Here is a 22,819-nt window from a genome sequence, read left to right as displayed (position 1 = left end):
TGAATTCATACCATTGACAATAAAGCTAAAAACATAACTAAAATTGTGGTTCTTTAAAGGTGAAATAATTAAGTTATTTACCACAAAATTAATCAAAACATTCTCATTTGTCACCCAGGATGGAAGTAACATTTCCAATAAACAATCATTCCTCTCCATCAACAATGTCTTAGTTAAGTTACTCTCCTTTCAAACCTACAGGTACAGTCTGGAACGACTTCGGTGCAGAGTGTAGCCCATGTTTACTTCCTGGTCCCTCAGCCAATCATATGAGAGTTCACAGAGCGCAGCATTTGGTAGTTTATCTAGGCAAAAGAGCAGCAGCCTGCTAACATAAAAGCCAGTAAGAGAAGCGGACCAGAAATAAAACAGAATACAACATGATATACTTATCCTGTGTAAGTAACAATTCAGTGGGGTTTCACAACAGCAACAGTACCGTTTAGAAATGTCACGTTAGGTTCAGTGGCAGGCAGTTTGATTAGATCGATTTGAGCCACTAAATGTCATTATTACTTATTGCTCCTTTGATATAAAAATCTAAACGAATGTCCTATAGTTATAAGGGGTAGGTATTATAAAATCAAGCTATTTTGTTACGAAGAGTCATGTTGCTTTTAAAGCTTTAAATTATTTTTTTCTTAGATGACCAAAGGCAACAATGGCTTTTAGCGTTGTAAAGGTTGCCAATCACTGGTCTATTACTTCATGAAAACTGGTTGTTCTTTATTGGATGAGGCTTCTGGAGAGGTGACCCCTGCTGAGTTTATCCTTTTTACAAATCATTTTCAAATCACCGGGCTGCACAGTGTGCAGCCAAATCCCCCACTGCATTTTGAGTGGCATTGTATTTCATCTGATATAAACTGACATACCAATGGATCTTCCTTTGTCATTTTTTTAAAGGGACAGCGTGTAACTTATTTGGCTTTTAATTAGCAAAAATCTAGTATTGCTTTTATAAATAAGTATTCTGGCAAAGTCTAATACAATCACACCAAAAATGAAAGTGTTGTCATAACTTAGAATTAGTTGTTTGCATCGCCGTGCGTCTCTGGCATGATAAATTAAGTGGGGCACAAAAACTCAACACCTATTAGCAGCAACATTTTTTTTTGTAAAGCCTACAACCTGACTTGATCGATTTTAAATGAAACACATAAGTTAGCATAAACCAACACACAAGAAATACAATTTTACATGAGCTAAATGTAATTTAATTTTTCTACATAAAATTACAGATAAAGGCTTGGACGATCTGAGCTTGGTGACGTGGTATTTGTGCCCCATGGGTGTCTACTGATAGTGTGTTTGGGCATGCACACTGCGATTTCAGATCATCATTATAAAAACAGATGTTGGGCCGGCCCCAATACCAAGGCACCTCAAGAGGATTTGGCCCACTGAGCTTGTCAGTATTCTGGCAGAATACATTGACACAAATGCTTATAACAGAATTTTATTGGTAAGGGAATTTGCTTTTTTTTTTTTTTTTTTTTTTTTTAACAATATTACGATCCTGCCCCTCTGATTATCGTGAACATAGAGCTCCACAGCGACATCTCTACATCTGGGGCCAGTGGGGCTTGGCCCCAAATGCAGAGACGCCTCACGTGATTTATAAATACATAGGTGCCGGTGCACCCACTGGAAGGTGCCATGTTGCGTCGCCATTTCTGATTTCAGCTGCTGAAAGGGGACAAACTTGTCAGCCAGATGTGTTCCCTATCTGTCTGATATTAGGATGTGTCAGTAGAGAAGTATAAACCAGGAAAGACAACCGTGGATCATTCTAGTTGCTGTTTTCTGTTGAAACAGAGGACCATTCATACTCTTTACCCATTGAGAGGGAAGAGAACATAAACAAGAAAAGAAAAATACGTCATAACTGGGAGAAAACGAGAGGCTATATCAGTGCAGCTATTATTACCAGGTGGAGATAATTCATGAGGGAGCAGGGATTCAAAATCAATGTTAATGTTGCAGGCTTTCTGCTGGTTAGGTAAGTTAATTCATTGTAACATTTTGGTTTATTTTGGCATTATGTTAGAAACAGGACAGTGTAGTCCAACAACTACTCTGTATTCCCGGCAGAGATGGCTAGCTTGTTTGTCACCTCTCCCTCTCAGGGAGTATGTGTGTACGTTCAGGGGTGGAGTGATATCTCTTTACTCATGTTTAAAGTCCCTTATTTTAAAACCCAAATAAGCAACTGCACGTTCAGAAATGAACCCAAAACAACTGTGACTCAGAATTTATAAGCGATTTTAGAAAAAAAAACAAGCGGACTTGGCAACAGTGCCAAAAACCATTTCACAGGATGACTGCAGCTATCAGCTATTAACTGTAGCTTGGTACCAAATAAATGGAGGACATGTTGACATTGTCACATTTATTATACTCCGCGGCTTTTGTAGTAGCTATTACACGATGGTGAGGTCATTTGTGACTCATTTAGCGCACTACTAGATGGCACGCCAGTGAGAAAATCCCACACACCTGGGGCTTTAAACTTTATTTTGAGGATGAATTCAGTCAGGTTGCCAACATTATCTTTTGTTTTGTCTTGTGCATGGTTTTATATTTTCACTGCCATACAACAAATTTCCCTTTAAGTGACAATAAAAGTTTGAACTGAAAAGAACTGGTCTGTCTCTGTTTTAAATCTCATAGTGATTGTTTTGGGGCTTCTGTGCTATTTTGGCTGTTGGGTTTTTGCCTTCATGTTTTTGGCCAGCTCTGTAATCTGTCAAGAAACATGAGAGGTGATGATAACCTGACTCTTTCATATTTTACATCATTTCAAGTTTAAAACTTAACAGAGCAGCTGCTAATTGGTAAAGCATGTACATCGGTGCAGAAGATGTCACACACATACATAGGCAAAGCTTTTGGACTAAAGTCAAATATGCAAGAAGGTTTCTTCATGAGCAAAACAAGACATGGTTTGAATTAGGGGGGCTATGGACTGTTTATATCATGGACACTTCCCAAAGCCACATAAATTAATCAGAAAATAAAACAAATTCATTAAATATAAAAAAAATATATATTCAAAATGTCTGTATTCTCATTGATTGATCACGAGAGCCACCTCCATGTTAAAACTGACATGCAAAACTGTATGGTTACGAAGGAGGCAGTAATGGGGGAAAAAAACAACCTTTTTCTTCATGCAGGAGTACTATCTTGATTATTCTGTAATATTTTTATCACTTATGCAAACTGCAACTGTATGGCAGACTAAAAAGAAGAAAAAACAGTCTTGATCTATTAGGTTCCTATTCTAGCAAATCCAGCAATAAACATAAGATGGTCATTTCACAGTTTGCTTTAAAAGGCTCTCATGACCTAAGGACACATGCATTAAGATAAAGGCACCTCCATCTAATATATATGGCTCAAAAGCACTGCAGTCATCCCTCCATAATAGCCCAGCAGGTTCCACAAGGTTGAGATCAGGCTGCATTCTGAACCAGATCACTCTCACAAATGACTGTAACCTCGTCTAACGATGCTTTGTCACTGTCTCAGCATAAGCCAACACCTGTATGTTCCTCTCATCCTTCTCCAACCATCTGTTTTTGTTTCTCCAATGCTTCGCAGTGCATTTACCCCTCTGGAGTGCCAACTGTGGGGCAGGTTTTGGTCCAGCTGGTAGCCAGCAAGAGCAGGTTGCATGTTTCCAAACCAATGCCCATACACATGCAAGCCATAGGCTGAGTGGCAAGGGTTCATCCATCATGCTCCGGAGTCTCTCTGTTTAGCCTATCCTTCATTTCTGGAAGGGTGTTGGTAAAAGGAAAATGAATCATATTTTTAATTTGTCATGAAAATGTGATAATGTGCGGTAAAGTCTTCTCTGGCTTCTTAGCATTGAATTTAAATTGATTATGAGCCAGACAAGTGCCCATGGCTTCTTCCAGTTAGTACAAAGCAAACATAGGGGTCCATGCATGTGTGTATGTACCTCGTAGGGATTATCCTGTTGTATGATTTGTTATCGTATGCATTCCATTTGTCTAAATGTCTGTCTTGACTTAAAAAGGGTTGTTGGTTGCAGAAACAAAATGCAAACAGGAGTTTGCAGGATCAGCATGGGGATGAAGGATTCATAATTGATGATAAAACACAAACTTTTACAGGCAAAGCACAAGGAGAACAGCACAAGAAAACAGGCAGGATACAACGGAAGAAACCACCAGGGAACAGTAAATACCAGGGAGCTTAAATACAGAAGAGGTGTGATTAGTGACAGGAAGACCAGGCCAGGTGAGTGGGAATGGCCTAACACATAAACAAACTAAAATGTATGGAGATGTCACATCCCCCAGGTTTGCTCAGTGTTTGTTTAGGTACCTGTGGATGGTGGATATTTCTGTTTTTCCACATTTTTAGCATTATTATTAGTCTGTCAATTCGGTTCCTCCCTTCTTGTTTCTGCCATTAGTTAGTTTCCTGCTTATGGATTTAGTTAGTTTAGTCTTGTTTCTGTTTTCCTGGCAGTCTTCAGTTCAGTTGGTGAGATTATTTTTTCACTGTTTGTTAAATTCTGTCTTCCTCCCCGTTTCCTGCCACCTCATTACGCTCCCTCTCCTTCAGCTAAATTACTGTTATATCTGTCACCTGTGCTGATTACTCTGACACTTTCCTCTCACCCCTTGTCGGATTCTCCGTTGCGTTACCCCTTGTCTGGTCTTATTTCCTGATGGCGATTATCCCATCCCTGCTGTAAGTCTTGTTATTTTCAATAAATCTTCATTATTCCTTACATCACTCTTAAGATTCATCAAAAACAACTACACAAATCATGACAAGAGGAAAAACAACGCAATAATTAAGTGAGGAACTTGAAAGACATGATTGAAAATGCTGGTAAGACCCTAACTACAATACTGAACAACAAAGAAAATTTACTGAATATGGCAAGACCTTACTAACAACGGTAAACCCAGAAATGGTCAGGAAACATATAAAAGAAAACCAAAACAGAAACAACCATAAGTCATGAAACAAACACATTTGTAGCAGCTGGGAAAATCAAAAAAATAAAAATAATAATAAAACTCATCTTTTAAAACTGGCTTTTAATTCCAGAAAGTACAACCATTAGGCCAGTCCTTGTTTCTTCAACAATAAAATCATTGCTGATTTTATTTATTTTCTTTATGATCTTCAGTGATAGATTTTTATTTATGATCTATTTTATTTGTTATTCACATGTATAGCACTTTGTTTGCCTTTTTATTTGTAAAGCATTTTTTACAAATACATAAATAATGATTCCTATTAACAGAACAGCTGTTAACAGGAAAAGAAGCTGCAGTGTGACGCTGAAAAGCTTCAAGGAATATAATACTTTTGTAAAACATTGTACGTGACAGCTGATTGTCAAATAGTTTCACAGAATATTAAATATAAGATGTTAATATGGCATTAGGGGCTTAATAAATGATTAACTCGTCGACAAGTCTGTTCTCCCATTCATGCAGTCTGTAGTTATCATCTTAAGCCTGCTCTCCCGTTTGATCATATTTGATGCACATTTTGATCTGCTTCTGTGTGCCACAAATCGGCACTTCCAAGGAAAATCCCAGTGCGCATGCTCAGTCCGACCGAAAACCACATGCGCCTCTTCCTTCCCCAGCCTCGCCAGCCAGCAAGCACCAGGGCTGAGAGAGATGCGCTCGCTTGACGACAAGGCAGCAACGAAATGCGCTCAGCTCCGCAGCCGGTCCGCGGATAGCTTCGCCCTGACGGCTCGCCTACCGCGATGGGTTAGAGGGAACATGGCAAACTTTCACTCACTTTGCCAGACCCAGGGGAATCATGCCCGGAGAGCCGCGCTGCCGACTGGCTCAGCCCAGAGCACAATAACAGAGAAGTGAGAGAGAGAGAAGAGGAAAGAGAGGAAGGGAGCCGCATCTATTTCTGACTATTTCTATTCCGGCTCGGCGTTGAGAGATGATCACGGAGCTGGTGTGCACCGCCGTGGCTGTGGGTCTCTATCTGAACACGCTGGACGCAGATTTCTGCTACGATGACAGGTAGGGGGGGGGGGGGTTCGCCCACGGAGCGCAGCCGCATCACCGCCGCCCGCTCCTTCTCCTGTCAGCCGCGCCGTGGTGGCACAGAAGCGGAGGGGGACGGCTCGATTTTGTCCTCACTTTTGATCACACGAGTTTCTGTGAACGCGCTGATCAAAAAAAAAAAAAAAAAAAAAAAAAAAAAAAAAAAAAAAAAAAAGAAAGAAAAAAGAATATATGTTTTTATTTTATTTTTGTTGGATTTAGACAGCCCCGGTTACATCTTCTGTGGGTTACTGTGAGAGAAAAAAACACAACTGGAATATATTTGTATAACAGGTGTAATAATGAGGTAACAGATTTATTAGAATCGATTTTTTTTTGTCTCCTTATAGGCAACATTTGGAGTGCAAATACGTTTTAACACCAGCATTTCATGCTTCAAAAAGTTCAACACGCTTTGATCTGTAAGCAGCCTGGCGCACAAGCAGTGACGCTCTTTGTGTTGAAGCAGCTCAAACATGCCTTCTCCAACAATGCCCTGCTCTCTGGGGAATAAGCCTCATTTAAATCAGAGGTAATTTTGCACACAGCTGCAAAAAAAAGATGTCCACATGTTCTGTTTTTTTCTCTCTCTTTCTCTCCTTTTTCATAGAGCGCCAACCAGAATAAAAGAGGTAATGACTCGATGAGCAGGGCCTTCTACTCCAAATTTAGGACCCTAACCGAGAAAGTTATTGTTCCACTAAATGTACAACAGGTTTTGGCAGCTCAAATGCTTAGGCCTAAAAAAATATCTGAACACATGTAAAGGTTGAAAAAGTTACATTCATATATTGCTATAAAGCAATTTAAATAATCTAAGAACTCTTCTGAAAATTTAATTCATCTTTAGAAGTGCTTTCCTTTTTTTTACACTCATTATTCAAATGACAGCTTTTGGTTATAATTATGTCATTACCTATATTAACTGATTTATATATCAAAGTCAGATCTAACATGACCACTGAGAGGTGAATTGACTAACATTTATTATCTCTGCCGTGGCACCTGTTGGTGGGATAGATTAAGTAGAAATGGCATAATTCTGTGCTCTAAATGAAAGCTTTGGAAGCAGGAAGAACGGGAAAGGAAAAGGATTTAAGGTGCTGCCCATATGAGGTGTTTACAGTCTGCCAGTGGTCAGTTTCTCTCAAAAGATGGGCCAAGGAAGGAACAGTAATAAATCTGGCTACAGCGCCCTGGCCACCCAAGACTAACTGATGTATATGGGGAGCGAATACTGGCTCATGTGGCCCAATTTAGCTCAGATTGCTGGAGAAGGTACTAAAAGAAAGGTGTCAGAGAAATCCGAGGGTGGTTAATCTAGACTTCATGGGTGAGTCATGCATTCTTTGTAGCAGTGATTAACAAAGTTGGAGATGACAACTGTTGGTGAGGAAATAACAACTCTGGGGTTCAGGGATTCCCTGCAGAAATCAACTCAATAGAGGACATTTATATGCTGTAAATACAACTAATGAGAAACAGTCTTTTACTTGTTAATAATGTGTCCATTAACAATTTGGATTATTCTGGGTGTTAAAAGTAAGAATTGATTCAGCTGATAAGGTGGGATTGATTATTGGAACATTTGTTCTGTGTGGATTAGATGCGCGCATTTAGTTAGACACTTAAAAGACTCACACAAGGATTCACATGTCGTAAAACAGATATCACTTGAGGAGACCCCCGCTGCCCGTTAAGGTGGTGTCTGAGCTTTGACATGTTGCTATGAGATCGGGGCTTTTATGGTGCGTTCCTTTTGCCTCACAGTCGTAGATTAGGTCATCTCCGCCTTTTTGAGTTCCAGGTTCCCTTTGTTGGAGAGTAGGGGAAAAAACATGGACACTCACGCTGTGGTTAAAACAATAACAATGACAATAACGCTGTCCTAGATAGGATTTTGTGCAAATAAACAGAGCTGAAGCATCCCGTCTGATGAATTCTTAAAGATAGCACCTATATGACTGACTACATTTTACATAGATAATAGAGAGTGGCTACAAACAGGCATGGTATGATGTTTTTACTCAATGTTGCTGTGAGTAGCAGCCATCATGAACACAGAAGTCAGATATCATCCTGTTGCACAGAATTTCTGACTCGTAATACTGACTTTAGCGGCCGTTCCAGTTACATTTTCCGACCGGAAGGTCAAGAATTCTGACCACCAAGGACAAATGGAAGGCACTATTAATCTTCAGGATGTCGCTTTATTGAGTCCAGCACTGTAAAGTTGTGATTATTTCTCTGTCGTATTTAGAATAAAGGGTTAAGCTAAGCTCTGAAGTTGAGTCATCCTTAGGGGGTGTTTACATTGGTAAGCTGCTTGGAGGAGTTAAACAGACCGATGGGGAGTGACCATGATCAAGTGCAACTGGGTGTACCTAATATGAACTCAATTATCAACCAACGATTTGTTATGAGTCTCATCCGCTGTTGTCTTGTGGTTGGGAAGTAATCATTCTTACATGGTCCCTTTCAAAGACCCATCTAGGCAGGTTGTTCCTCGCCTACTTGAAAGGCAAAATACTCTTCTGTGCAATAATGGGCATAATTTTTCTTTGATTATAAAATAATAAACCACAGAATAAAAGTATTGATACCCAAGGTAAGTGATAGAGGATGTCCTTAGATAAGATGTATGAGCAGTGAAATTGATGATGAAGCTGTCTGGGTTGCATCTTGAGACACCCTTTAAACACTCTTTCCTACTCTTGTTGAGAACTGTCTTTTACCCTTCTGTAAGTTTGGGGAGCTGAAGACGAAGAAAGAGGAATAATTATAAGGTCAAACATTCTGTATTCTTTAGTTACTCCCCACCTTAGCATTAATTCTAATCAAACACCCAGAGGTTAGTCATCCATCACCATCATCCACACAACTCTGAGTCTGTCAAAGAAGCAGTTGGTGACAGATTACCTGGGGCGTCCCTCCGCCCGTTTTAGACCGCGCTCTCGTTATGCCCTCTCAGGGAAAGTTCAGAATCCGCTAACACCGAGTATCTATCAAAGTCAGTATTGTAATTTGCACTCTAGGGGACAGACATGGGTGTTTTGGTTCAGCACTCTCAGACGGAGGAGGCTGAATACCAATCAGAGGTCTGACCTTCTGTGGTCGTTCATCAAGCGATGTCCTCTCGTGGGGTCATGACTTCTCTGCTCCCTGTCTCTTCCCTCGGGGGATCTCAGGAGAGTTATGAGCAAAAGGTTAAGTCAAGAGACAGATTGAAATGGAGGAGAGTCTAACTAATCATCCTGCCCAAGATCTGTCCAAACTGACTTGCTCGGTTGTAGATGTCCTTTTTTTTTCACCTCAGTCCCTTGCAGGAAGCTGAAACGATCTTATCCACCTTTTAACTGATATAATCGAATCCTTTTTTACTAGTCACATCCCCCTAGACAAGATGGTGAAGCAGATAAGTCTTTGTCCAGGCAGTCAGAGTTGTGGGAATGCTCTGACTGGTCTCTGCTTATTCAATCATGTCAAGTGTTTTTCCTTGGCATTGCAGTCGGCTTGGCAAAGAGCTGCCTTGGCCAGCCATAATCCCAATGAAAAACCGTTGCGTGTGAAATGAGTAAGTTTTACTGAAGCTAAAAGATGACTCGAGCCACGCTGTTTTTGATCTGTGGGAAGAAATGAAAACGTGGGGTGCTGTTTTACTGATAGGATTTTCCTGAATAACCCTAACCCTACCCCTAACCCTAAAGTACATTTGAATGCTCAGGTTTATTTTAAAAATGGTCTGTGTTGCAAAACAGCTTTAATATATATGAACTATGGAGCAATATCAGTGATAGTTACATGCAACAGTTCTTTTTTTTTAAATCACATTTTATCTAACAGATGGCCGACTCTACTTGGAAAGGCAAAGCATTATTAACTGGACTCAACAAAAAGGAAAAGAAAGAAAGAGAAGCTAGGACTGTATAAGGTAATTTATCATGTAAGTGGTTTTCAGCATTCAAAGCTGTGTCTCCAGAAACCTCTATGACCCTGGTAACATCAGAGTCCACAGTCACTGCTTCACTCAGATATATGTTATAGCTCTTCAGGGGGCTCAATAAATGTATCTTTAATCTTTAGTCTCAGAGGAGCAAAACTGTTTTGATTCTTAGATCAAAGAATTTTGATTAAATTAAACATGCCACACACAAATGACATAACTGCAACATGAGTGACTTGATAGAAGTGCCTGAATGAAGATAGAGGGTAACACAGATTCTGCGTTCCAGCTATCTGCTCCCTATCCAGCTTGGTGTATGAGGTCCAAGATGGATCAAGACGTGACCTTTCATTGCAGTTCAAACCGTAGTGCCTCCACTTGGAGTGCTAATGGATCGTGTTTATGTGTCTTAATTGTGCACAGATTACGTAGACCGTGGAAGATTTCCAAATTGAAACATTTTTTGCTGTGTTTTACCAAAAAACACAGAACAAAATCCAAGAAAAGCCTGCTTTTGCTGCCTCCCTCTTCTTGTCCTTTGTGCAACCTTCAGTTCATCTCAGATAAATATGTGCCGAATATGTGGCTATATATTTAGCTTAAAAATTTGCACACGTTTTTTTTTTCTTCAGTTCTCAGACAATTCTTGAGAGTTTTGTTTTAAGTCCAAGTTTCCAATACATTTCTTAAAGGATTGTTACTTTGATGGGATGCATGACACCTAACCTACCCATTACACTGTATTGCTAACGGTTATTAATTATGTCAATTAATGGGTAACAGAGTTCCTACACACCTTACTTAACAAAATTTGATACTTGCTTGCAAGTTCTCAAGCTTTTAGTAACTTTTAAAAGTTAATTTTCAAATTTCGATATGAATTTAGGGCACAAAGTCAACAGACTTTATTGATGCAACTAGAAATGTAGGGATGATAACCGGATGGTGGGTGAAATAACAATCAAACTTTAACAGAGGAATGGATAGATGATACAACATTTAAATTTAAATGAAAGGATTTAACAATAAAGCAGAACACTTACAGGACATTGAACACGAGGAGGACAGGACATAAAATGTGGGCAAAGTCCCAGGCAGTTAATGGGGAGTATAAAAAGATGTAATGCCAGGATCCAACAGAGAACAATGACCAACGGAGAACTTAAATACAAAGGGAAGAGTGAACAGGTAAATTGGGGGTAGGTGTGCTTAACAGGGAATATGTGGAGGACTTCGGGCTGATGGTAAGCAGGGAGACTGGTGGGGGGAGACTAATTAACACAGAGGGAGCTGAACCAAGGCACAAGGAAACACTTAATCAAGGGAGAAACAACAAATACTGGCCTAAAGGAATAAACTAGAATGCAAATGGAATAGCACACCGGAAATAGGCGAGAAACTAAATAACAAATAAGGAAACACCTTGAGAACATAAAGAGCACAAAAAGGATGAAACCAGTAACTAAAGAAACCCAAATACCTAAGGATTATAACAGAGTATCAGCAAGAATATTAAAGTAAATTACAGATGATTAATATTAATATAACACAAGTTCTGGTATTACTGATATTTTGCCAACAGGCCAGATGTCACCTCTGAAACACATCTTGTACCACAATAGGCAGCGACTCATGATCAGTTTCAGCCCGCCGCCATAAATGCAGCTTGAAACGTCATTGCCTGCAGTGGAACTGGAATTACCAAACCCACAGTGTGTGTCCCGGTTGCGCTTAGGCTGTTTTCAGTTACACTATTTGATAAGAGCAGATAAATATTGAGCGATAAAGTAAGTTAATAAAAAGAGCGCAAAAAAAAAAAAAATCGCTTTGAGTGAATCATGTGTGCTGTAAAACTTACAGTGAGACGGCATGTCAAGAGGACTTTTCTCCCTCGCCGCTTTAAGATTGCCCGAAGAGAGAACTTAAGTGAACTGTGTGGGGCGGATGACCGATGGGAACGTTCATGAATTACAATGTGAGGATGGTTTCGGAGCGAGAGTCTTCTAAGCAGATTTACATACATAAAGGATTGTGTGGCTCCAAGAAGAAAGAGGCAGACATCATAAAAAGTGTGGTTTGAGGGTAATAGAAGGGTCTCTAGTGGTGTGTCACCATCTTATGCACTATCTCAGTGTATTTAAACATAAACATATGGTTTTACTTTACGGTTATAAAAAAAAAATGTTGCTATTGCTGTCTTGTGTTTGCAGTATAAGTCTCTTTAGATTTGGGGTGGAGGGCTTAGACCATCACTGAAACAATAGCAAGGCAGGAACAAAGAATCTTGCCTTGATTACAAGCAGATTCAACAAACATCAGCTTTTTGTGCTCAAATCCTCAGATAGTGTGGCTTTGGGACTGCTTTCATCCCCTAAAAGGAGGGTTTTAAGACCCATGTACATCTAATGGGCGCATTAGAATTCCTTTATATAGCATTTTAGTTCAGTATATTAGGAAAGAATAACAGTGTTTGCTGAGAACAAGAGCTCATGCTAAAACACATCTTTATCTGCTGCCGGGGTCTTTATCTTCCAATAGCAGACAAAATGTCCTTTGGCAAGAGGAAGTCTTTCAAGGCTTGTTTGTATTAAATAAGGAGCAATGAGGCATGTTCAAGGAGGTTATTTTACTAAGAACGTTATTGTTATAATTTAAAAACCCCTCTACAACGTATGCCAACTTCAATATCTAACTTTAGAACATTCTCAAGACATTTTTTCTGTTTTTGGACTTTCCTGCGGTTGGACACTCTCTCTCTTTAAAAAGGTGTAGAAGGATTTAAAATAGATTGCATAAAGATAGAAGGGTGGCAGATTTTAGCCGAACCCTTCAAAGAGCTAAAATTAAGAGCATTTCAAATATTTGATTCTAGCCGTTCTGCAGTGAGGGGTTATGCGTTATTGGAGCTGCAAAGCAGAGTTTTACTAAGTGGAATGAACAAAGACAGCATGACATTTTAAACTGTCTTTTGAATTTCACATATTTAATTAGGATGCTTAGCATCTCTAACCTTAAAAAGCGACCCACATGTGCATTCTCTAGAGCACTGCTCTTTAAAGTGAGGTCTGCAGGCCATTAGTGGCCCTTGTGAGGGCTCTTTGTGGCCTGCGATCGCAATTTAGGGATGATTAAAACGTCCGCCAACACAATCGGTCGACGCACAGAAAATTCACTATTTGAAGGCCTCTTCGAAACAAGCAGGCGAATTAAAATCGTCTTAAAGAGACAAAGATAGATACAACTCAGACAATTTGCCCTAACAATATTTTCACATTACTTTGATGTCATGCTAAATAGGACCAAACCAAATAGGACCAGAAACATCCTGTAACATGTGCTCACCCATTTATTAAAATTAGCTAAGTTAGTTCCTTTTCGTGCATCAAAAAGTTGTCTACAGCTTAAAGCATGAAAGGGTGAAGGGGCAAGGTGACCAACCCCTCCTGAAGTGGCAGCCTGAACGAACAGCTGACATGCAAGTGTAAAAAATAGTTTCCTTTTTAAATAGCTTCTTACACCACTGTCCTTCATTTTTAAAGACCTCTCTGAAAACTTTGTTACCAAGTCTTCTTCCCTCAGTAACAACTGCTACACAGAAAATTATTGGTAGCTCAACCCAGTAACCCAGGTATGACGCATTCGCTGATCAGAAAATGTTTAACTTTGGAGTCTAGAGGGGCTAGCCAGTGGGCAAATCCAACTTTAAAATCAGGGGATTTTCCACTGTATCTCTTACTAAGAGGTAATGGGGTATGTTTGAATAATATTAGTTCATCCTTTATCTTGACATCTTCAGTATCTAAATTCAGAACATTTTAAGACCTATTGTTTTACAAGCCTAGATAAATAATATCTAGGCTCTGATTCTGATCAGTTTTATCTGTTATTAATCGCCATGGTGTTCTACTACTTGGGGAGAAAGATTGGCTTTGTTTATTTTTAGGTTGCCGCTCCTTGTCCCTTTGGATCCCTGTGACACATGAAGCTAGTTAAGGGTGTTGCTCACCTCTGGCTGCCCCTAGCGCTCTGCAGGCTGCAGATCGCCCCGCGCCGGCTGCCAAAACACAACCACCAAACCTCAGTCTCATGACCCCCAGCTGTACACAAACCATATGTGTATCCGTAAACAGTGGTATCCACAGACGACAGCGCTTACACGTTTCCCAGCCGTGTGCAACATACACATTCCAGGGGTTTACATTTGTCAAGTGGGTTTTGTCGGAGGATGAAACTTTCCAAACTCCAGATAAAGTGACGTAATCACAGTCTGACTGAATTTCTGATCGGGCCAACTTGTTTGTCATGCTCTTCTGTAACAGAACCCTAATTGTGTAAAGCAGAGTAGAGTACAGTTTCCACCACAGTGCACTAAAAGTGGCGGCGCGAGCAAAGATGCTTTCCGTGGCGTTGGGTTACACTTAGCATCTGGCATTCGCTTTCTCTTTTTAAATATAAGGGTGGACCTGAAGCAGCTTATAGCAGTTGTGGCGAAATAGAAAACCAAACCCGAGCTTAGGATCACGCGAGTCATGAGAAGTTACTCCTTTTTGATCTTTTGTGATCAATAACCATTGAGTATCATCTTTCAGTGACTGCAGTGTTTTTTGTTTTTTTTTGGCTCTGTAGCCAAGAACAGCTGCCACAACACACACTCACCCCATGTCACATTTGACAAAGCATTCATGTTTCCCCGCACACCCATCGGTTGTGAGTGCGAGAAGTGAGCTCTGACAATCGGCAGCCAGTCCGTGAAAATGCGAGAAAGGCATCAGTTCTTGGATGTGGAAGTGTTTTTTCATATGCGCTGACCGCTGACAGCCTTTCCCTGGTGAGGGTGAAGCTATCAGCAGTTGGCAGCGTAAACCATCAGGCGGATGGATCATTCATGACCTTCACGATTGCTGTTGACCTGATAAGTGAGCTGTGTAGGGTTGTTTTTTTTTTTTTTTTTTGTGCTTTGGTGGAACATTTTAGTAGGTGAGATGAATACCGAATGAGAACGTTTGACATGAGTTGTGTTGGGGTATTTTTCATCGGTTATTAAAAAGTGCAATGCAATAGTGAAGAGTTTGCAGAAGGTTTAAATGATGTGGATAAGAGCAGTGCCTTATTTCACATTTTGCCACAATTTTGTTGAGGTTTCATGTGACTGACCAATGAAAAGTTGGATTCTGAGTTGGATTGAAAAGGCACATGGTTTTTAACCATTAAAATGTAAAAATGTTTATTTCACTCCTAGGGTCAATAATTCAAATAGTAAAATTAAAAAAAATTGTGCAGTATTTTTCTACCAGCTTTGCACATCGTGAAACTAAATCTTTTGCCCATTTTGGTTGCAAAATAGCCCTTGGTCTGATTAGATTGAGAATGTATTGTCTATGTCTAGTTTTGTCCCTTCTGAAGACTCTCACGGCATGATGCTGCCGCCACTAATTTTCACAGTTAGACTGTGTTTGTGTTCCACCCCATGGGGTTTCGGATAATAGCCAAAAGGCACCTTCTGCTGGATGTTTGCTGTCAGCAGCCTTGTGGCTCCTTTTCCACTTAATGCCCTCTGGTCAATTTAGGTGAACAGTCATGATTTGGTAGCTTTGCAGTTGTGCTATACTCAACTTAAATGTTTAAAAGTTGCTTCAAATCGTGCTGTGTGAAAATATTTCTTAATAAGCTAATCCTGTTATAAACTTCTGCTGAGTTCCTTGATCTTCATGATGCTATTTGCTCTTGAGTGGAGGCTTTCATTGAACAGCTGTATTTGTTTTCTCCTCAACTTGTTGCACTCGACTTTAACTCTGGGGTATCAGTACAGATTGCCAAATACAAATTCCACTCATCACTTTTTAGAGTTTGTGTTGAAAAAAAGACACTTATCCCATAAAATCTTCATAAAACACATTGACGTTTGTGGCTGTAATGTGCCAAAACGTTAAAAAGCTCAGGGGGTGTAAATGCTTTTGTGAGGTGCAGTAGCACAGCATATGTACTGGATATGGAGGGTAACTTTTAATTTTTGATGTGTTGAAGGAACTTGGCTGTTTATGTCCAGTTTGAGGCATTTCCCCCCCAACTGAAACAATGAGAAAATAAACATAGCAGGAAGAAATGCTTAGACTATATCATGAAATTTGCATTAATTATTGATGCCACCCATATCTATCTGAAAGGTGGCTTTGCACAGATCTTGCTGGAGAGTATATTGGTGCAGTTTCAGGAGTTATGATAACAATTGCCAACCTTGGATCTTGGACCTTCCTCTGGTCCCAACAGGAAAATGTTTTAGCTATACTTCATACTACAGGAGTCGAGTATAGAGGCAGAGGAAGAACACACACACACACACACACACACACACACACACACACACACACACACACACACACATACACACACTTCACTTAGAAAGGACTCAGCCAAGATTTAAATCTGCCTTACTTGGAGGTGTCAGTGCTAACCGCTGCATTCATCATCTTCTTGAAAATAAGGCTTATCATTATATCCCATTAGAAGATTTGAAAAATAAGGACGTACAGTAAAACCCTTTGGCTGCCTTGGGTGTTGGCACAAATATGGCCCGCACATAAAATTTGAGTCAAATAATTTGAGTCCTCTGCTGTTATCGTTAACTGAAGAGTAAACTTTTTTCCCCACAACGCCTCATGCATTTAGCTAAGATGTCAGGAAAACAGTGAGAAATATATATTTTTTAAAAACATACCTATTATATAATGACTTCCAATCTTCATGCCATTCAAACTGCCTCTAGACTTCCATTCATCTCAACATGAGATTATAATATTCAAGTGCCAAGAGTCTCGCGAAACCCACAGAGATTCATTAGCTTGGCAACTTTGGCTGTAAACCCTGGCTGAGTGCCTCTGAAGCTCTTTCAATCTTTATGCATGGCTAACTCCTGCTTGTAAAATATTCTAATATGCATAAGGAATTCTGGTCCAAAACAGAGCCAGCTGGAGAGTACCTTGTGTGTGTGTGTGTGGTTTGGGGAAATCAGTTTCTGATTCACACCTCATAAAACCCCCGGAGGTGGAGAATGAAAGATACGGTGTGAGGCTTGAGGGATTTAAGTCTCCAGAGAGATCAAATGACAACCCAGCTTTTTAAACTTAGTGGTACAGGTAGAGTCCTGAGATGAAGTGGCAGTGGAGTGATTGCTCTGGCACTCTACAGTTGGAGAGTCTAGTTTACCTTTGTTCACTATCCACTTACTTGCAGGCTTTATACATTTGTTGATGTTGGATAGATTGTGACTTTCCTATCATCTTGATGTACCCCGCAGAGACAGTCAAGTGGTTTTCTTATTCTTAAAAATAGGAATATGGAAGTGTGAATGTGTCGGGTCATCTGAACTGTTTTGCTGTTTGTTCATTGTAAAATACAATTGGAGGATATTTGGAGACATGGTTGCAAATGCATGAGGTAGCAAGATGACATGACAATTGTAGATAACTTTGCAGTTTGTGTGCTTTTTACCACTTACATCTTTTCACATTTTGTCAGAACCACATTTTGCTTGATTGGATTTTAGGTGGAAGACTGGCTTCAACAGTTTTTAAAAAAGTCTCAAGAGTGTGATTATTACCAGCTTTGTGAGTTCAGAAACGGAATGTTTTTGCCCATTGTTTTCATTTTCTTCAAGGATTCCCTGTAATTAGCTTTAACCATCATTCAATTAACTTTTGCCAGCTTCCCTGTCTCTGCTGATGAAGGATCCTCACATCATGATTCTGTTATTGCCAAGATTCAATGTGGGTTATTGTGTGTTTAGGGTAAGGTACAGTGTTAGTTTTTTTCATCGGATGACTTTCTATCAACAATTTTCCAACTTTTTCCAACAAATACCAGATGTGAAGTGTGCATAACTTCGATAATCGATTAGACAATCCCTACCTGCTAAAGCAAGCGTCTTTAACGCTGGTCTTTGAGAGTCGCTGTTCTGCAACTTTAAAGCATCAAGAATTCCAAGTGGCTTCTTAGCATTTCAGGCAGAGGCCTGGTAGGATAAAATCCAAATGGAGTTGGAGATTGTTGTGCTGCAGAAAATCCCCGCAACATCATACTGCCACTATTGTGCTTTATATTAGTTGGTGGTTGTAGCTAGACCAGGGGACTTCAACCCTGATCCTCATGACCAATTGTCCTGCATGTCGTAGATGTGTCTGTGCTCCACCACTCCTAAATTAAATGATTGCTTGACCTCCTCAGCAGAGACCTGTTAACCACCCATTTATTTAGGTCAGGTGTATGGAGGAAGGGAAACATCTAAAATATGGAGGACACTGGGTCCTTGGGACCTTTTTGAGAGCCAAGTTTGCTCCTTATTTTGGGCTGTAGCGTCTCTGCGATTGGGGCCAGTGGGGCGTGGCCCCACCAGATGATGCTGTGGAGCTCTATGTTCGCAATAATCAGTGGGACAGGATAGTTCTTTATAGAGTAATATTGTAAAAAAGACAGATTCCCTTACCAATAAAAGTCTGTCCTAAACATTTGTGTCTATATATTTAAGTCTGCTGGAATACTGACAAGCTCAGTAGGCTAAATCCTCTTGAGGGGCTTTGATATTGGGGCCGGCCTACCAACGTTTGTTTAAATAACGAACATCTGAAATGGCAGTGCACATCCCCAGCACGCTCTAAGTAGACGGCTGTGGGGCACAAATACTATGGCACCAAGCTCAGATCATCCAATAAAAATACTGGAATTGCACACGTTACGTTTATGTTCTGCCGGATTATGTGCGACCATCTAGTGTTGGTTGTCTTTGGTGGCTCCTTGAAGGATTAATGTGAATCTCTTCTGTTCAATAAATGAACGACATGAGTGAGCCTTTATTTGTAATTTTATGTATAGAAATGTTATTAAATTTAGCTTACAGTATATAAAATGACATTTCTAGTGGGTTGGTTTATGCAGATGTATCTGTTTAATTTAAAATTGATCAAAGTCAGGTTGCATGTGTCACAAAAAAATAGTTGTTGCTAATAGGTGTTGAGTTTTTGTGCCCTGCTTAACTTATGCCCTTCCCAATGTTTGATTATCAAATGAGCATCAGAAAAATTTTAACCCAAGCTTTCACTGTGAAGCACAGTGTCAAGAAATACTGTTCATTTGTGTGCTTACCCATCTCTAAAGGAACTGAGTTTCTATTGGAGGTACTTTGAGCTAACAAAATTGATTTGCTTTTCAGTAAACAGCACACATGGCTTTGATAATGGACATTTTTGAGATAAACCTGTCTCTCTGTTTAATACATCTTTCATCAGAGCCTCATTTTGTTATTCATGGATCAGTGGCTATATCAGGGCCATGAGAAGACTGCAGAATGTATTTAATGCATTCTTGATTGAATCTACCACCCTCTTTATCACTTCTGCAGCGAGCTGTGTTGGGGTGTTACTTTCATCCTTTAAATTATGGGACTTCATTGAAGACGTGGCTCTTTGTAGCTCTCTACCTTGTTCATTCGCTTTCCCCCAGCGCTACAATCGGTGCCCTCTGTTAGAAAGGCACTTACTGTTGAACTTACTCAGTCATTATCACCTGTGAATGGGAGCTAGGAGAAAATAGGAAGCCATGATGCTGTACGTTCCCATCTCTGCTCTATAGATTAGCTCATTTAGAGGTCAGCGCAGAGTGTGACCGTGCCAGCTGATCCACAAAACTGTGTGCATTTCATCAAATGATAGTGATTTGCAGACATTTCCCCTCTGAGGCTGGCTCATTACCGCGAGACCACATCCCGTCAATCCATTACTGAGTTGGCTGACAGCACCAATTTAGCATCATCAGCAGAGAAAACAGACCACATCTGTGTTACAGGCAGAAAAGATAAAGGTTTGTTAGGTAGCAAGATCATGCAGACACTTCTTTCAGAAATGTATTTGGAGTTTGGTGACGATCAGTGAACCGGGGCAATAAGGGTGTCAGTTAGATTCAAACATTTTAACATCAGTCCCTTGGTCAACATAATTTGTCAGTCACACTAGAGAATGTTTTGTTAAAATAATAAATAGATGTTTCTCATTTCTATTAAAACTGTCATATTTTCTAAGGCTGTAACGTGCCATCTGTGAGGATACAGATACAGTTTAAAAAAATAAAAAATAAAATTGAAAATACAAATGTAAAAAATTTAAACCTGCTGTATCTGCATTCCTTATCTTGCCATGTCGCTTTGCTTATCTAAAAACACTTTTTGTGCAGCAGAAACGAGCAGAAATTAGATGCATTTTGTGAAACATCATGTTCTGTCACATATATTTGAAATATTAGAACCATTTGTAATGTGCTTCAAGGCGCATGCACTGCATGTGCATTGGGATTAACAGTATAAAAGTTACAGTGTGTCAGTTCAGTGATGTGCATGCAGCAGTCTATGTGAGCTTCCAAGTGGTCAAATGATTATTAGCCGAGTTATTCAGAATACAAGTCTAAATCCCCTGCCATGCCGAAGCCACTCTAAACATTCTCCTTCGAGATTTTCTGGCAGGCAGCAGAACAGTTAGGTCAAGTCATTCAGGTTATACTTGTCCAGTTGGCACTCTGCCACTTCTTCAAGAACACTAAGCTTACCTGAGACAAGAGAGGCTTGCAGAGCTCTGTGACCTCCTCCATCCACTTTGTGACCTCCTCAATGGGTCGGTGATGTGCTCTTGGGTAAGGTTTGGTAGACCAGCCACTCCTGAAAAAGGTTGACCTCTGTTGTCCATTTATGAATATTGACTAATTTTGGTGAGAGGCTGTATCTCCACTTTGACATTCCCAAAACTTTAGAAGTAGCTTTATAACCCTGTTTTAGACTAATGATTTTCAGCGACTTTGATTTCTTTAGTTCAGGGGATGGTGTGTCGCCTATTGAGACCTTCTAACATGCTTCATGTTGTTGGACAGTTTCAATTTAAGTAATTTGTTGATAGTCTTGCACTCAGAGTTGGGAATATCTAGAGAAAATCAGCTGAACTTTCCAAACAATGTGGTTAATAACAGTTAATTTATAACGTTTACAAACCAGGTTGGCTTGCATTGCTTTTCGCTCTTTTATATAAAAAAAAAAAGTAATTTTAAAACAGCATTTATATGCAGCATCATGTGTCTTGCCTTTAAAGTGTTCAGTTTCTATAAAGGTCTGTGGCAACCTGGCTTGTCTGCAATTCAAATATAAAATATAAAAGATACTGTATAAAATGCAAAGAAACGTGAAAGTGTAATTTTCCTAAAGCCATGTATCATTTACCAGTGAACCACAAGGTTAGGGCAATAATATATTAGTTTGCCTTTTTTTTGTTTTTACTAAATGTAGTTGTACAAGACATATGAATCTTTCTTGGTGTAGTAGAAACCAGCTTGTAACTTTACAACAGAATATAGAAAACAAACAAAAAAAACTACTGTATTTGTTTGGTACTCCTGCAAAATAAAATGAATTAGCCTTTGAAATTTGATATTTTATTTCCATTGGAAGGTCAGAGACAGCCTGTGTCTGTTTTTTTCCCCCGTCTTAATAGTGAGCTACGTCATTGAGTTTTAAATCTGACTAAAACCTGTTGTCAGTCAGTCTTCAGATTCTGTTTAGTACTTCTATCGCAAGTTAACTGGAAAACACGCACAAAAAAAATTAACTCATTTGTAACCCAGTTCTCCATACCAATGTCAAGATGTTGCTCCATGACATCATGTCTGTTTATTCTTTCAGTCTCCCTCAAAGGGGAGGGCGGTTATTGTATTTAATGAGCCATTATATGGTTTTATACTGGGGTTCCCTGCTGCATCTGAACTAGACTCTATATTTTTGAATTCCTGGTGATAGTTTAATCGTTTTTCCACTAAAGATCTTTTTATTTTTATTCCGCTAGTTACTGTCCTCGATATATGGTTTCTAAAAAAATTTAGCCTGTGCTCAGGTTGTCAGTAAAGTTTGCTTTTTTCGATTTTTCTCAGAGCTGAAGAATGTCAGTGTTTCTCTAAACTTCTTTGGTTTAATGTTAAGGGTCAATTGGACAGGGGTCGGGACAATTTCATTAGTCCCGATGTTAAAGTTGCTTGAAAGCAAATGGTTGTGTTGTACAAGCCATGTTTAACAGATCACAGACCAAAATCTGAAAAGATCCCAGATAATTAGCGCTGGTGTTTGAAAAGAAGACAGATCTGGTTTGAGTTACCCTCCATGGCACCCCTCTTTAGCTGCCGCTTCTCCACGGCTAATGCTGGAATGTGACAACTGGTCACGGCAAAGAAAGGAGGGCCTATTCTGGATTGGATACAGTTCCTTTCGGGCAGTTAGCGCGGCTTTCTCAGCCATTACAAATGTTGCATATGAATCAGATCAAATGAAAGCTGTCAAAACAGAGAAAAGCCTCTCCATCCGAGATGGTAACGCCGTTGCAGCTGTTCCGTACGTTCAGTGCATGAGTTCAGATTCTCTACATCCTCAAAATAGCTGCATTTTTTTTTATATTTGTTTCAGGTAAAAAAAAAAAAAGAAATGCAACTCCACTTTGTTTGGCCGGCACAAAAGTAACAATGAAGGTTCTCTCTCTTCACTAGAAAAATAGACTTGTGAATTTACATTTGATTTGGCTTCACCAAAATACAGACAGCATGATTTATTGCTCCTGTAGCTTACTTCAGCTCAAACAAGAATCGTGAAGAAAACACCGCAGTTCGGAATGTCACATTCTCTATAAAAAGGATTTTTTTCCCTTGGCAACAGAAAAAAGATCTCAGCTGGATGTCGTCGGTGCATGCCATGCTTTTGACTTTTGTTAATAAAGTAGGCCTGTGACACGCTGGA

The 22,819-nt window shown here is 39.7% G+C and overlaps 1 protein-coding gene across 1 annotated transcript in view; it reads left to right on the top strand.

Annotated features, from left to right (window-relative positions):
• The first annotated feature begins 5,618 nt into the window (after positions 1–5,618).
• tmtc2a (transmembrane O-mannosyltransferase targeting cadherins 2a) overlaps positions 5,619–22,819 on the top strand; it is a 69,876-nt gene continuing 52,675 nt past the window's right edge. Inside the window, exon 1 of the mRNA XM_012850332.3 lies at positions 5,619–6,047. Coding sequence (XP_012705786.2) covers positions 5,965–6,047 — 83 coding nt within the window. The 5' untranslated portion in view covers positions 5,619–5,964. The remainder of the gene's footprint in view (positions 6,048–22,819) is intronic.

Source organism: Fundulus heteroclitus, chromosome 17 (genome assembly GCF_011125445.2).
Source record: "Fundulus heteroclitus isolate FHET01 chromosome 17, MU-UCD_Fhet_4.1, whole genome shotgun sequence".
In the NCBI taxonomy this organism is placed as follows: Eukaryota; Metazoa; Chordata; class Actinopteri; order Cyprinodontiformes; family Fundulidae; genus Fundulus; species Fundulus heteroclitus.
Note: the sequence above shows the minus strand (reverse complement) of the source record. Positions and strands in the feature narration are given on the sequence as shown.